At 35.0% G+C, this 15,226-nt stretch overlaps 1 protein-coding gene across 3 annotated transcripts; it reads right to left on the reverse strand.

Annotated features, from left to right (window-relative positions):
• Nucleotides 1-1,842: 1,842 nt before the first annotated feature.
• LOC133851035 (magnesium/proton exchanger) lies at nucleotides 1,843-7,961 on the reverse strand. Of its 3 annotated transcripts, none has more exons than XM_062287328.1 (9): nucleotides 7,823-7,961; nucleotides 6,928-7,149; nucleotides 6,152-6,327; nucleotides 5,567-5,685; nucleotides 5,257-5,414; nucleotides 4,043-4,176; nucleotides 3,401-3,617; nucleotides 3,161-3,290; nucleotides 1,843-2,505 (listed from the first exon to the last, which is right to left on the reverse strand). In XM_062287328.1, exons 2-9 carry the CDS (start codon nucleotides 7,121-7,123, stop codon nucleotides 2,208-2,210), a joined length of 1,428 nt encoding a protein of 475 aa, XP_062143312.1. In that variant the 5' UTR covers nucleotides 7,124-7,149; nucleotides 7,823-7,961; the 3' UTR covers nucleotides 1,843-2,207. The 3 variants fall into 3 exon arrangements, with proteins under 3 accessions (XP_062143312.1, XP_062143314.1, XP_062143311.1); XM_062287330.1 differs by having other exon boundaries at nucleotides 1,843-2,359; nucleotides 6,928-7,388; XM_062287327.1 differs by having other exon boundaries at nucleotides 6,928-7,388.
• Nucleotides 7,962-15,226: the final 7,265 nt, after the last annotated feature.

Consider the following 15,226-nt stretch of genomic DNA (forward strand, 5'->3'; position numbering starts at 1 on the left):
CTCTCAAAGTTTCATGCTTTGAGAGCCAAAGCATAAAAAAAAGGCCACCCCAAATGGACCAATTTTGCATTTTTCCCTTCTAATTATTTTACATTATTGTGTATCCTATATTGAAGTTACATCATGGTTTGAAATTGATGCAAATTTTGTTTGTCTATAAAATCAGCAACTCAACTTTCTGGTAACTGTTGGAGAGGATGAACAAATATCTCTGCAGGTCTTTGGTCTTAAATGGTCTGAATTAAAAAGTTCCCGCTTTTTATGTTAACAAATATAATAAGAAGCAATTTATATTCCTCTTAAATTAATCTCGTAAATGTCTCAATAGTGCGACAACTTGCATTAGAGAACACATCGGCGCAATTAGAACTCTGCCGCTGCTCCCTCGGGTACTCTGCTGCCGATAGGAATGATACTAAAAGAGCCAACAGCAGATGAGCAGATCTCATGCAATGAACCAAAACAAATTGGAAAAAAGAGAACAAAAACAATTCTAAGTTGAAAAATACAGTCATAGTTTGATAAGAGAGTTTTTTTCAAGCTTCTAGCTTTCAACACATCATCTTTTCTGTCGAACAGGAGGGGTTTTTTGTTTCGCTAAACAGGAGAGGGGGTGTCTGTATAGCATTGGGCTTTCTTTAGAAAGAAAGAAGAAAGAAGAAGAGCTCCGCCCATCAATTGAAGAAACTTCTTGTTTCACGTTTTCCTTCTTTCAAAGTTGTATTTTCTGTGTCAATTAACGTCAGTTCAAATTCAGAGCTTCTTTGGCGGATTGTTAAAAGTAAGGCTTAAACACTTTTTTTTTTTTTTTTTTTTTTTTTTTTTTTTTTTTTTTTTTTTTTTTTTTTTTCTTTTCTGAGTTTTAAAAACTTTATTTTTTAATATATGAATTTCAATTAGCATCATAAATGGTACCTCAATTTTGAAAAAATATCAAATTAATACCTCAGTTAAATTTTTCGTCCAAAAACTAACGGGCTGCCACGTGTCAACATCTGAGATTGACACGTCACACTATATAAAAAAATTAAAAATCTTTAAAAATTAATTAAAATATATTAAAATTAAAAAATATATATTAAAAAATTAAAAAAAAATTGAAAAAAAAAAAAAAAACAAGGGGGCAACCACCCCCTTGGTCGGTTTGGGGTAGCCGAACCACTCCTTTGGGCCACCCGTTGACAAAAAAAAAAAAGAAAAAAAAAATAATTCAAGATCGTTTTTTTGCCCATGGGGGCTTCTTTTTTTTTTTTTTTTTTTTTTTTTTTAATTTTATTATTTTTTTAATTAATTTTTAAAGATTTTGAATTATTTTTTTTATATAGTGTCACGTGTCAACTTAAAAAATTGACACGTAATCGTTAGTTTTTGGACGAAAAACTTGACTGATGTACTAATTCGGTTATTTCCCAAAATTGAAGTATCATGTGTGATGCGAATTAAAACTCAAGAATTAAAAAATACAGTTTTCAAAACTCAGGGACCAGACATGTATTTAACACTAAAAATAAAAATAAAACAGTGAAAATCTCCAAGTCAGAGGTTGGGAGTGCCGGATGAGTGTGCGTCTACCATTTCTCTTATCATGATAAGAGTCGGAGATCATTCTGACTATTCAAAAGTAGTAGCGGAGACAAAAAGCGAAAAGCCCATTTATGATTTCGCCACCTCTTATGGACACCCCTAGCTATTGCACTGGCCTTAAATGTGCACTTTGTTATATATCTTGTATCTCTTGGGATTGAATTTCCCTCACCCACTAAACTAAATCTTTTGAAGAAAAAGCATCAAGTGTATGTTATTCTTGTTGGACAATATGAAAAAGAAAAAAATAGAGAGCAATTTTACTCTACAAACCTTTCGACCATCTTGTCATATATTTATGTCTTGTCACATATCTTAATTACAGAATCATATTTTTTTTTGATGAATCAAAAGAAACATATATCTTTTTTTGATGAATCAAAAGAAACATATATCTTCTCAGACAATTCTTCTAAGAATGGCAATGGTGGACTTCCATTTGTCCCGGCTTGATCAAAATTATCAATGCCCGCCATCCAGCAATAGGATTCTGATCTTGTGGTAACACTTAATGTAGAGGGTGAAACCAGCACAGAAAGCTGCGCATATTGTGGCAGTTTTCAAGTTTTGTCCCAGAAATAAGAAAAGGGACCAGACAGAAAAGAAACATTGATGATATCTTTTCATATGATGCCTGAAACTTTGAGGGAAGACAGCACAACGAAAATAATCCAAAGCAACATGAAGTAAACGCAAGTAATCCAGGCCCAATGCCTTGGCCCTCCCAGTTCTGCTCCCAATGTTTGACGCCTAAATACCAGCACACCAATGCATCCTACAGAAGTACAGAAGAAAACAAGCAAAGAGAAGCTTAGTCCCTCTGCATTCTTGATCTGCAGCGGTTCTCTATATGCAATGAAATTGTAAGCCGTATCAATCAGCCACGGAATGCCGATGCCAACATATATATTCACCGAATTGCTGCAAAAAGAAAAAGGTAAAGAGCAATATGAGTAGCTGACAAATGCCACACTGCCTCTGCATTAGAATAGCATCCACTAGCTTGGCCAGTGAATTGAAAGTCTTTACTCATGGACCCTTGCAACATTTACTCTCCCCTCCCCCCTTGGACTGAAAAGGGTCAAACAGAGAAGAGAAGAGACAAACTACAACTTTTAGTTTGAAAATCAAACTAAAATACGCAATTCTAGAGAAGAATGAAATGGGAGCAGTACCGTCTAGAGTTGTATATCTCATATTGACTAATTGTACTATTTGACCACATCACTCAAATACCAATAGTCACATTGTGGTTTAAGGGTTTTTTTTTTTTGGCAAGAACAATAGACTTTAATGAGAACCAACAGAGAAGAATAGAGTTCAATTATATACAGTATTGTCTCTGATGGTTCTCATGAGATGAGGAGTAATGATCATAATTGACGTTTAACAAGTAATGTCTACCCTGGTGAATTGTATTCAACCGCTTAAAAGAAACTTGGAAGGATAGAAAATTTCTTCAGTTTAACCATTGGAATATCATCCAGAAACGTCCTCCTTGAAAGAATCAGGTTTCTATCCCACATCCTAATATTAATATGTAAAAGAGGCCTGAAATTGGAATTGAGAGTGACACCTGCAAGTGATGTTTGCAATGGCAGAGTCCGCTGTTGTCTGACGTTCGGCAGCAATCTTACTTGCCACTAAATCTGGCCACGAAGTTCCACTTGCTAATGCTGTAAATGCTATGACATATGCATTTATTCCTGAAAAAACACAACATAAAAAAGGGATGTTGGTTTTATTTTAAGCAGTTATATTTGTCATCAACCACATAAAGGGAGCTGGGATTTTTATGTTTAGAGAGGAAGAAAACCTGTGACACAACTTATAAGATCTGTCAGTTTAGTTACAATGTAAGCTATCCCACTGATGAAAAGGAGAGAGCAGATGAAGGCAATCCAACCATGGACAATCTGATAAGGAGGCACAAAAGCAAACAGAAGTCTCCATGGTACAAGAAGCAACTGCCAGGAAACTCTTGCTAGTCGCAGATAGACATTGTTCAGTTTTCTTGATTCTGTGCTTTCCAACTGTTCAGGGAACTAATAATTATTCACCAGAAAATAATGATGATACTTGGAAGGTCTAAAAAATTAAACGTAAATATACTTCAGTAGAGTAAATTGAAAAAGTCAAATCTACACATCCCTGTGATCACCCAACTAATGGATTTAAACAAAAGTACCAGGTTCCAAACCAATCTAATATAATTCAAATGAGCTGTATCTCTAGCCAGCAATTTAAAATATGAAAGCTGAAGGCAGGGCATTAGATGTTTAAATCAGTGAGGTAAGATTCTATACACTCTTTCAAAATAATCAAATAAGAAGATGATTCAAAGGAAGTTACACTCCAAAAAGTACTTTGGTTAATTCTGTTGAAGGGAAAAGAAGAACAGTATGTAAACTAAGATGGTTTTAAAAGCATTCAACATATAAAGCATGAAATATGATACCGTGAGTGAATCCACAAATTGCTGTTTCCAAAGTTTGAGCACATGAGAATCTTCTAAATTGCTCTTGTTCTGGACATTATTGTTGGAGCATTCAGCAACATCATAAGTTCCAGGCACTTTTTGATACGCTTGACCTGCATACATAAACTTTCAGATGGAGGAATCAAAATTTTGGTTTAAAAGATGCTGGACAAATAGGAAGTCCCAGAACATTATGATGCATAACAAAGCACTGTTTTACAGAAGTAATCGTGCCTCATTCTTTTTCCCTCACAAATTTTCATGGCTTTTGAATACTTGAACTTTAATCCAATTTTGCAGTACCTTCCATTTCATGTGTATTTACTAACAAAGACACAATTTATTCACAATTTCATCAAAATAGACGACATATGTCATAAAACCTAATACCTTGTTGATAAATGAACATGCATCTCAACACTGATCCAGACCTAGTCATATTATCCCTAATTGGAAGGAGCTTCTACTCATCCTTCTTTATCTTCATGCTCTTCTTACAATAGACACAATCCAAAAAATCTGTTTCCAATTTTCTCCTTCTAAGGTTTAGGCCATTGAATACCCTAACAAAGCAAAGCAAAAAAATTGGACAAGTAAGCAAATGACACCAAATACCCAAAACGCCTATCAAATAAAAGAGTTCCTGAGCCTTATTCTTGGCGGAATATAAGAGAAGTGAATGCTTCTAATATCAAATAAAAATTAGATGATTATGATTGGTACTGTACCAATGAAAATCAATGTTGATTGATGTAGACCTGGCTCTACAAAACACTTGGCAATAGCCCTCTATAACGTACAAAATCCATGTAATACACATGGACTATATATTAAGCTACATCTTTCATTCTTGTCAAAATAAATGACTCCATTACCCTTCAATCCATTCATCTTTTTCCTAAATAACAACCAGTCAGATCTCAGACCAGAAAGAAAAGAAGACTTGCACCTAAATCATCATATCCTATAACCATTCCAAAATCAAATCCAAATCTTAGATCATTTACGAGAAAAACGAAACCTAAATTGCAGTATTAGTAAACCATTCCACCCAAAATAAGTCACATTTCTCTTGTTAAAAGTAAGAAGAAATGGTTCCCCTTCATATTAAAAACTTTAGAAAGTTTCAGGCAATAAATTTCCATTACCTTAATTAGAATATTTCATCACATTTAGGCATGTCAGACACATACCCGTTTCATTTGTTGAATGAATGGAGAAAATATCAACAATGTCCCTGATTTCATCTTCACCAAAATTTGTCTCAGAGTACTCATTATAGGCGTTGCCCTCATACTTGCGTGATGTGGCTTCCAACGGCACCCAGTCCTCTGGCCTCTCAGTTCTTTCCCTGGACATACAGAAAAACTCAGAGGCAGAAAATCAAGGTAGTCCAACCAGAGTAAACTCACTGACTACAGCCAAAACACAAAAGAAGACCACAAGTCCCATAATGGAAAAAAAATTTATAAACTATAAAAGATAAACAGACAGAGAATATACAGAGGAAGAGACAAGTAGGGCCAACGCTTGTCTTGAGCATAAGCATGAGTCAGCAGCAATCCAAATTGCAGTACCGTCAATAAGGCCTCCCACAGGGTAACCACATTTGGAGTCCATACCTACAGCATGATGTTATGTCTTTCCTTTACAGAGTTCTTGATACATGTCAGCCACAATCAAAGTAATCATCCATTTTTTAGGTAAAAAAATACCAATTCCATGGAGAGTGGTCAAAAGAAGACAACCAGATCATCACCTCCTATGCCTATTGATACTGTACCCCTCTAATGGAACCCAGCTATAATTTCAAATATCACCAGTTATGAGTGGTTTTGATGATGGCCAATAATTGAGAGCATAGGCTAGCATGGCCTAGGTGAAATCAATTTATGGCACTGCATATGCACATATAGCCATTGGCCAAAACACATGGGAGCATATATTAGAACCACTTACTTGCATATCAAAGAATTTAGGAGCTAAAAAAGAACTCGTCTGAAGAAATATATTGTACAACATGCTTGTGGCTAGGGGAAAAAAAAAATCACGATGGCTCACAAAATGGATAAAATTACTTTAAATTACCTCTAATATTATGTACAACCATATATAAGCCCAAAAAGACCAAAAGAGCTCCACTAGCCAAACTCCTATATCAGATATCTTTTTCAACTCTCCAGCTTTTGGAACTACAACACAAACAGCATGGATGGGGAAAAGGTCGAATGCAGCAGAACCAACAAGTGTTGCAGGACCCAAACCTACATATTATACAGAATGTCAAAAATATGTAAACTAGGAAAAGTATTCATCACAAATGTTATGCATATACTGAGTAAAAAATGAAGACAATTTAAAGAGGAAGACAAATAAATCACATAGTGACATCATTCATCATTACTGTTATCTCAGTGCAGTCCCTTATTGAGTGGTGGAATGGAGGAAAGGAATTTGAGGGATCATATTTTTCAGAAGCAAATTATAAGATCTCTTAGAGTCATACATGTACAAACACAAATATCAAGGACAGCTGGGGAGGGGGAGAGGCCAAGGGGGGAAGAGAGGGATTTCTAGTTTCTTCAAATATGCTGGACATCTGAAGAGAATTTATTCACATTTTCAAAAATAAACAGCTTGTTGATGTAGTGGACTGTTACCTAGTTTGTCATCCTATAATAATAGAGAATGGTATAAATCAGTTGGAAGAGGTATGCATAGAAGTATGGTACAGGAAAATAAGACCTTGAATATGCAACATAAATTTCAAATCCTGAAGAGTTATATAGTCCAGTAAGTTGGCATAAATTCCAGAACTATTTTCTTATTTCTACAAAGGAAAGAAACAATGTTATAAAACAAACCTCCAGCATACGGTTCACCAATGTTTCGTAGGGCATCAATAGTGGCTAATGATATTTGAGGAAAGCTAGTCCCAAAGGCCAGAAGGGTAATGTCTGCAATCGTGTAATTCCACACCTTTTCATATCTAACAATTTCAGCATTAGTGGAAGGATCTATCTCTACCACTTTCCGTGTTTGCTTCACAACATTTTCCATAGAGCGGAAGAATCGAGCAGTTATAGCTGACAATCCAATGAAACAGTAAGCCAGACCTAGAAAATATAATAAGGCCCGAAAACCATCCCCAAGGGTAGTTTCACCAGGAAATAGCAAGTAGCTTTCACATTTTTCAAGCCCAAGAATGCTGGAAACACCAGCTATGTTTTCTACAATTTGCTTATGTGCAGAGGCCATCTAAAAAAGCTCTGAATCACAGTTCAAGCATGCAACATCTATGACTCCAAGAAAACAGTAACAAGATCTGATAGACAAAAGCAGTTAGCTACAAATTAGTAAGAATGACCATAAATCAAAAAAATCAAGGGACTGGTGAAAGAGCACCCAAAAAAGTCTACAACATGGATGTTACTAGATCAAGCAAACCAAAAGGGTAGTATGCATTGAAGGTTTTGCATTTCTTTTTCTTTCTATATGTAACCAAATCTGTCTCTCGGTTGCTCCAATTCAATAGCCACTGTATGAGGCTATCAACTGCCACTTCTAAGCTCAATATAACCTCTTTGAATAGAAATTCAAATCCCATTTTCAGTACCCACCAAAATAAATAAAACTCCAAGCTACTAACTTAATGAAGTCCTTCAGCCAAACGAAATCATATGCAAAATCTTTGATTCTTAGCATGAAATCTACATGCATGAAAAATTATGAAACAGTAGAGATTACGGATGCACTCACCGCTTAAACCGCGAACGAAACGGTCGCCTGAGGCCCAATCAGTGGCCGGAGCGCCGGAGACAACGGGGTAAAATGTCTTTCCAGAAGTACGAAATAAAAAGAAGAAAGTGCAAAACTTTTATGATGGGGTCTTTTTGTTTTTTTTTTTTTTTTGTCTTTTGAGAGAAGGTCGTTTTGCTAATTGGAAGCAAATTACTATTAATAAACTATTATTTTGTTGTGGTCCAAGTCAGAAAAGGAAACAATTGAGGAAACAAGAATCACGTGAAATTGAATTACGTAAAAGATCTTAGCCTGAATAAATAATTAAATATGCAAAGATCTCTCGTGATATTTTCATTTGCAACCAAATTACTTTTTTATAAGAAAATATGTAAATATCTCCGTTGCGACGTCAGTGGCTTGACTTTTTTTTTTTTTTTTTTGTCTAAAAAAAAAAAAAAACTTGAAAAAGAGATTATAAACACTAGGTCTCGTTTAGTTTGCAGAATGAATATTCTATTGAAAAATGAAATAGTTATTACCAGGAATAAAAGATAGTGGAATGAAATAGTTATTCATATTCTTTAGTTTGGAAACAACTTATATACTTTAATTGGAATCCAATCAAAATTACTAAAAAAAACTCACCCACTAATTTTTTTATTTTTTTTTAAAAAATAGTTGAAAAAAAAACTCAAATTATATAAAAAAAAAACAAACAAACAAACAAACAAAAAATTGAAAACTAGTGGGTGGCCAGGCCACCGTAAATGGGTTTTTTTTTTTTTCTTTTTGTTTTAAAAAAAAAATGAAAGAAAATAGAAAACAATAAGTGGTACATTTTCTGGAAAATGTAGTTTATTCCTTTAGGAATAGCCATTCCTCTCATTTTTTAGAGGAATAGGTATTCCTCTTCGTAAGGAAATAGTTATTCCCACATGGAATAGACCCCGACCAAACAAAAGAATGACTATTTCTATTCTATTTTAGGGGCTTATTCCACAAACCAAATGAGGTCTACGGCCATGACTAGGCCAATGGCTTATAAAACAGGGCTTCTCTGAAACCCGAGTGTAGAAAGGAAAATTTTCTCATCCCTTGGGATTGAGAAGAAGCTCTCGGCCTTGTTAGTTTTCTTTTATTGGTGTCTCATAGTCGTTCTGGTGGACTTTCTTTATTGGGTATTTCATTTTCATTCAGGTTGAACTTTCTGTTGGGAGCTAGGAATGGCGGAGGATCTTTCGAACCTTTGGCAGAAGTTTACTCTCTCGGAGGAAGGGAGTGTGGGGGTGGAGGCGATTGATCAGGGGACGCCAAAGCTTGCTTCTTGTGGTAGATCTTATATGGTGGGAAAATTGATTTCTGAACTAATTATTGGCAAGGATGCCATTAAATATATGCTGTGGAGATTTTAATGAAATCCTTGATGAGTCAGAAAACGGGGGGAGCAACTCGTTCGGATACTCAAATGGCGGATTTTAAAAATGCTTTGGAGCATTGTCAACTTTGTGATATTGTGTTTTTTGGTTCTCGTTATACTTGGTCCAACAAACGCCATGATTGCTATTTTACCAATGAACGTCTGGACCGAGCGGTTGCCAATATTGAATTTGCCACAAAGTTTCCTAAGCTTTCGGTGGAAGTCCTAACTACACGAACCTCAGATTATACTCCTTTATTTGTCTCTTTACTTGGGTGGACTAGTGGCCACAAAAGTAGACAAAGGAGATTTAGATATGAAGCATGGTGGCAAAAGAAAGAAGGTTTTCCAAAGATTGTGAAGCAGGTATGGAAAGAAAAATCTCATCGATCGTGGGGATTTGCGGGGGGGCTTTGAAGGAAAAACTAACTAATAGTCAGACTGCGTGTCTTCAATGGAGAAAAAGAAATGCTGACACTACAGCTTATCTTATTGGGCTTAAGACAAAAGAACTGGGGGCTCTTCAAGAGGTGGGTGACGAGTCGGATATGGAACAACTTCACCATCTGCAGACTGAAGATTTGAAATGGCGCTAGAGGTCAAAACTTGAGTGGCTGCAGCACGGTGATAAAAATTCAAAATTTGTTCATGCTGCTCTGAACCAAAGGCGTAAGTGTAACCTTATAAAGAATATTAAAGACGTTGAAGGAGTGGTTTGTTCGGATCAGAAGGAAGTGGAAAGTGCGTTTTTGTCTTATTTTAAGAACTTGTTTTATGCTCAAAGACTCGAAGGACTGGTGGGGTGCCTTTCGGGTATTAAAAGGAACATCACGCCTGCTATGACCACTGCTCTTTTACAGCCATGCACCATGGAGGAGGTTAGTATTGCTTTATTGAATATGGGCCTTTTTAAGTCTTCAGGTCCGGATATATAGTTTTAATGCGGCTTTTTTCCAACAAAATTGGGGCTCTATTGGTGAAGAGGTTTGTCGTACCATTGAAAATTTTATACGGGTGGGATATATGGATGAGGATATCAATTTTACAAATATAGTGCCACGCCTGTTTTGAGAACGCGAACTAAGTGAGTCTACGTAAAAAAATCAAGACAAAGAAGCCCAAGACATAAATAATAGAAATATTTATACTATTATCATTAACAGTATCAAAAATATTATACTGGAATTAATAGTTCATTACACTTCAAAAGTAAGGAGGTAATTACAAAAGCTAACAATCATAGTTGCTAAAATATCCTCATAAATAAGTAAAAGACGGTAAGGTGTACAGTTACATAAACAAAATAAAACTGTACTACATCAATCTATTTGCTCTATGGTCCGTGTCAATGGTGGAGTCCCCATGTACTAAACTGCTACTATTTACTTATAGCTACACCCTCTGCTAATCGACTGTGCAGTGGGTCCAAGTTTCCCACTGATACGGCCATATCTGCGGGTCGCTAATAACGAAGAGTCTCATCGGAACCCCCGCTCTCATGACTATGATATAAACCTTCATCTGAAAGGGTTGTAAGGGAGAATGGTGAGTTTGACAACTCAGAAAAGAAATTATAACACCAAGAAAATAAAACATGCTATAAAATAACATAATTAACAATTATAACAGAAATTGAAAATAATGGCAGAAGAAAATTATAAATAATCAGGTAAATTCTTTTCATTTATTTTCTCTCAAAAACTGTAGTTTCCCCATTTTTAACTCTACACCGCTGTTAGCCGTGAGCGAAGCATATTGGCTTTTGTCCCAAGGACCTATAGACTCAGCCTGTCGTCACAGGGGAGAGTCGCTGAGTTGGGGAACTTCCCTAAGTGAAGGCCAACCCTAGCCGGTAGCACACACCATCTTTTGGTATGCTTGACATGCTACCCTCTATGGTACCAATCATAACTGTAATAGTGCCTCAAGATTAAACAATTACTGCACATGAACGTTTTCTGTAATTCTGTAAGCTCTGCTATAACTGTACACTTTACTTTAAAACTGTATGAGCCGTTTTCATAACAATAGTCATATGCAGATTTTAAACTTTAGATCATCTTTTCATTCAAAAATGTATTCATGTATAAATTATAAACTTTAGAATACTCTATTCATAATCATAACTTTCAAATGCTCTTAATTATAACTGTAATTAGGCATGAATCATAACTTTGAAGTGCTCTTAATCATAACTGTAATTATGTATAAATCATAACTTTAAAATACTCTTAATCATAAATTACTCATAACTGTAATTTATGCATAAAATTCTTGAATAATAATTTATGGGTAATAAAAGCTTGGCATTGAAATAATTAAAAATCACGTAAGTAAATGCTTTATAAAATTTTCCAACACTTTCTCAAAAGATTTGTAACAAAATCTTGTTGGGGAGTTTTTCGGTGTTGTATTCTCTTCCCTTGATTTCCTTAGCAACTCTTAGATACTTCTACCTAGATTAGACCATAAAAATTATTTTTAGAGACCATCCAAAGGAAAATTAAATTCTGTCTTATAACTATTAAATTTCAACATTCAGAATCAACAATTTGCACATATCTCAAAAACGGCTTCTTAGATAATAGTAACGAACATCTATAGCAAGAATACTATAACAGATAATTATTATTCTTAAAACATGACCAGGTTATCTCTATAAAAGTGAAGATAGAAAATGCCCCAATTAATTGAATATTCAAAAGAATTATGCCCATAACAGTAGGAAAATGAATGATAAAAAATAAACTAATAATCTAAAACAATTGACGACCAATATTGCAGACCATACTAGGACTAAAACCATGATTATTAACCCATCCACAACAGCCACTGTGGGGACGGCAATGCAATAACACCTGACCAATCAGACCACCACCATCCGGTCTAAATTAATATATGGAACCAATATATCTGTTCAGTCTCATGAAACTAGTAGTTCAAGTTACTACTCCAAAACTTGCTTAATTAAAATACAGAGTGTTTTTGGTCAACACAAGCCCAGTGTGTTTTAATGGAATACTAGCCAAAATTCATCAAAGTAAGTAGAAAAACAAATAACTTGGACAGATGAAAAACAACATAGAGATAATTAACAGCAATTTGAGCAGGAAAAATAAAGACACTGTGCATGCTCTTTATTAGAAAGACATTTCCCTTAGCAAATCAATAAGGGAATATCCAGAGGCATGGTTTTGGATACTTCCTGTATTTTCTGCAAATCTGAACAGGAAACTATTTTTCATGTGTTATGGTCGTATCCTTCAACCTCTGATGTTTGGGGGAGTTCTGGAGGAAAGATTTAGAAGTGCTCTACATCAGGATTCAGGTAACTCTTTTGTGGAGGTTTTGGAGTACTTGTTTGTTGAGTTTAGACCTGACGAAGTTGATATGTATGCTGAGGGGGCCAGGCAATTGTGGTTTAAAACAAATAAAGTTGTTCATGAGGGGGACTTTGCTCACCCAAACGACCTGATCCTCATAGCAAAAAACCACATTGCAGATTACAAGGCTGATATGCAACCTGTTACGTTGGTGCATGATGCTGAGGTTACGAGTGATAGTGCTGAAGAGATTATGTGGAGATCACCTCCACCTGATACGATAAGGCAAATTGGGATATTGCCATTGATGAAAAAAATGGTAGGTTGGGTTATGGAGGTATTGTGCGTGATTTTCAAGTGAAGGTACAAGCTGCTTTCTGTCTACAAGTAGATATCTCAGTTGAACCGGTGGTTGGAGAGGCTATGGTGGCGTTTCAAATGGTTGAATTTTTGCAGGATTTGGGGATTTACAAGAATTATTTTGGAGGGAGATTCTCTTATTGTGGTGCATGCCATTAACCGTACATGTGAGAATTGGAGCAGGTATGGAAATATTATTGCGGACATTCAAGCAGTTCTTGTCGATTTTCTTAGTTGGAAAACCTACCATAACAAAAGAAGGGCAAATTCGGCTGCACATATTCCAGCACAAGTAAGTTCTCACAATACTAATCAAAGTATTTGGTTAGGTTATATTCTTGACGGCGTTCGGGAGGTTGTTTTATCAAAGTCTTCGTCTCTGATTTTGTAGAGCTTATTACTTTGGTTGATGTTTTGTTATCAATGAAATTAGTAATTTTTCTTCAAAAAAAAAAAAAAATTATTTCAAGCTAAACAAAGAGTAGATCATTCCCGCCGACAATTGGAATTGATGGAATAGGAGGAGGATTAAAGGGAATGCGGCCAATTTTGACTCTGGCTGCAACCCAACGTGCCACAGTGAGGCACAGAAGTTTGTACTTCGATTGACTTTCTTAGTAGATCACATTGCCCAATTTTGCATAAAGGACATTGAGCAGTACTGTTTGAAGATTGAAAATTTGCATTTAATCTCTCCCTAGTTGGAAGAATATTCCATGCAATTTTCCAAAGAAATAGCCTCAACCCATCGTTAAGATTCAGCTTCCAAAGGTCCTTCCAACATGATGAAGAGACCGGTAAGGGCTTAGGAGCTGTGCTGTGATTCTTGATGGCAAGATAAGCCGAATTGGTTGTAAAACGACCAGAGATAGAGAAAGTCCATATGAATTTGGTTTCTGGCGCCAAAGAAATATGAATTTTTGAAATCACTCTTGCATAGTTATCATCAAAGATCGAGGTTAACGCCCTTAATTAAATTCCATTGCTTCAATCCAGGTAGCATAAAATCCAATATTAGAGCTGAAGGCAAATTACTGTTTTGATGAAACCTCGGAAATGGTTTGAATTTAGGTAACGTTGGATTCATCGCCAAGTACAACATGTTAAGGAGCTGACTTCGGTGAACCGTTGATATTTTTCAGAAATTAGATGAATTTTTTTTGTTATAAGTAAAATTAGATAATTTTTTTTTTTTTTTTAGAACCAATGCCAAATTGATTTTTAATTTCTTTAAAACCTTACTTTATTGGACTGAGTATAAACAGTTGCGATTGTAATTATTAGGGAATAATTGCAACCGCTTTAGGCAGCTATCTTTGACTGGACAAGGATTGAATTACAGTGAAAAAATTATTCATAGCCGATTATGAGCAAAATGAATGAAGTTTCACGATTTTATTTTATTTTTCAAAAATAAAAATAAAAATTGATAGCAATTTAAATCGGTTCATTTAGTAACGCTAAATGGTGTTTTTTTTTCTTTTTCTTTTTTAATTATGTGTGACATAAAAATAAATAATTTTTGAGTTTTTTGAATTGTTTGTTAATCCATTTGCTTTTTTCCTTAAAATATAAATACTACCTTAAAAAACATTGTCAAAAGTGGACCAGCCTCTAGAATTTATGTCCAAGAAAGCTGTGGGGATGGGATCCCCATCTCCTCCCATCCCCAAAGCTTATTTGGTGCGGTCTTTTATACAATTTGATGCATAGAGATTAGGGTTTTAGTTGGGGGGATCATGCCACGTAAGACCGGAGAACGAGAGAAATATGAGGGTAATGTATAACATTACTCAAACAGTCAAAACCTTACATTGTCTATACGAGTCAAAACTCTTCTCCAACAAATTATGCATCCGGTTATCTAAACCATAATTTTGTTACAATAAAATAACAAAGGTAAACTATCATTGTCCACAAAATGTTGGTTTGTTTAGAAAAATTATACGGGTATCAAATCTATTACCAATAGATAGGTACTAAAATTCATTAGAAAAGATCAAAACAATTAATTTTTTTTAAAAAAAATGTTATTGATACCAATAAATAAGCTTCACATCATTTTGATACCTTTTGCATTTCTCAAAGTTTAAAGGCTCGGAAAGTGTTAAGGAAATAAAGTGATGATAAAGTAGAAATTATATGAAGGTAAAATGCTATTAAATAGGGATTAGATTTTATTTTAGATTAATTTTCTTATCAGTATTTTAAGATAAGATATATAATATTCAATAGTGTTTAGAATTAATAAGTTTTGTTAGTGTTAGAGTCTAGGAGTTATCATTATAATTTTCCAGTTTTTAATTGTTATTCTCTTGG

Source organism: Alnus glutinosa, chromosome 12 (assembly GCF_958979055.1).
Source record: "Alnus glutinosa chromosome 12, dhAlnGlut1.1, whole genome shotgun sequence".
Classification (NCBI taxonomy): domain Eukaryota; kingdom Viridiplantae; phylum Streptophyta; class Magnoliopsida; order Fagales; family Betulaceae; genus Alnus; species Alnus glutinosa.

Coding starts and splice junctions, on each gene's coding strand:
- LOC133851035 (XM_062287327.1), bottom strand. CDS start 7,321: ATGGCCTCTGCACATAAGCAAATTGTAGAAAACATAGCTGGTGTTTCC. Junction 5,415..5,566: donor CCCTACTTGTCTCTTCCTCT/GTATATTCTCTG, acceptor CTGTATGTCCAG/GGAAAGAACTGAGAGGCCAG. Junction 3,291..3,400: donor TCTTATAAGTTGTGTCACAG/GTTTTCTTCCTC, acceptor GTGTTTTTTCAG/GAATAAATGCATATGTCATA.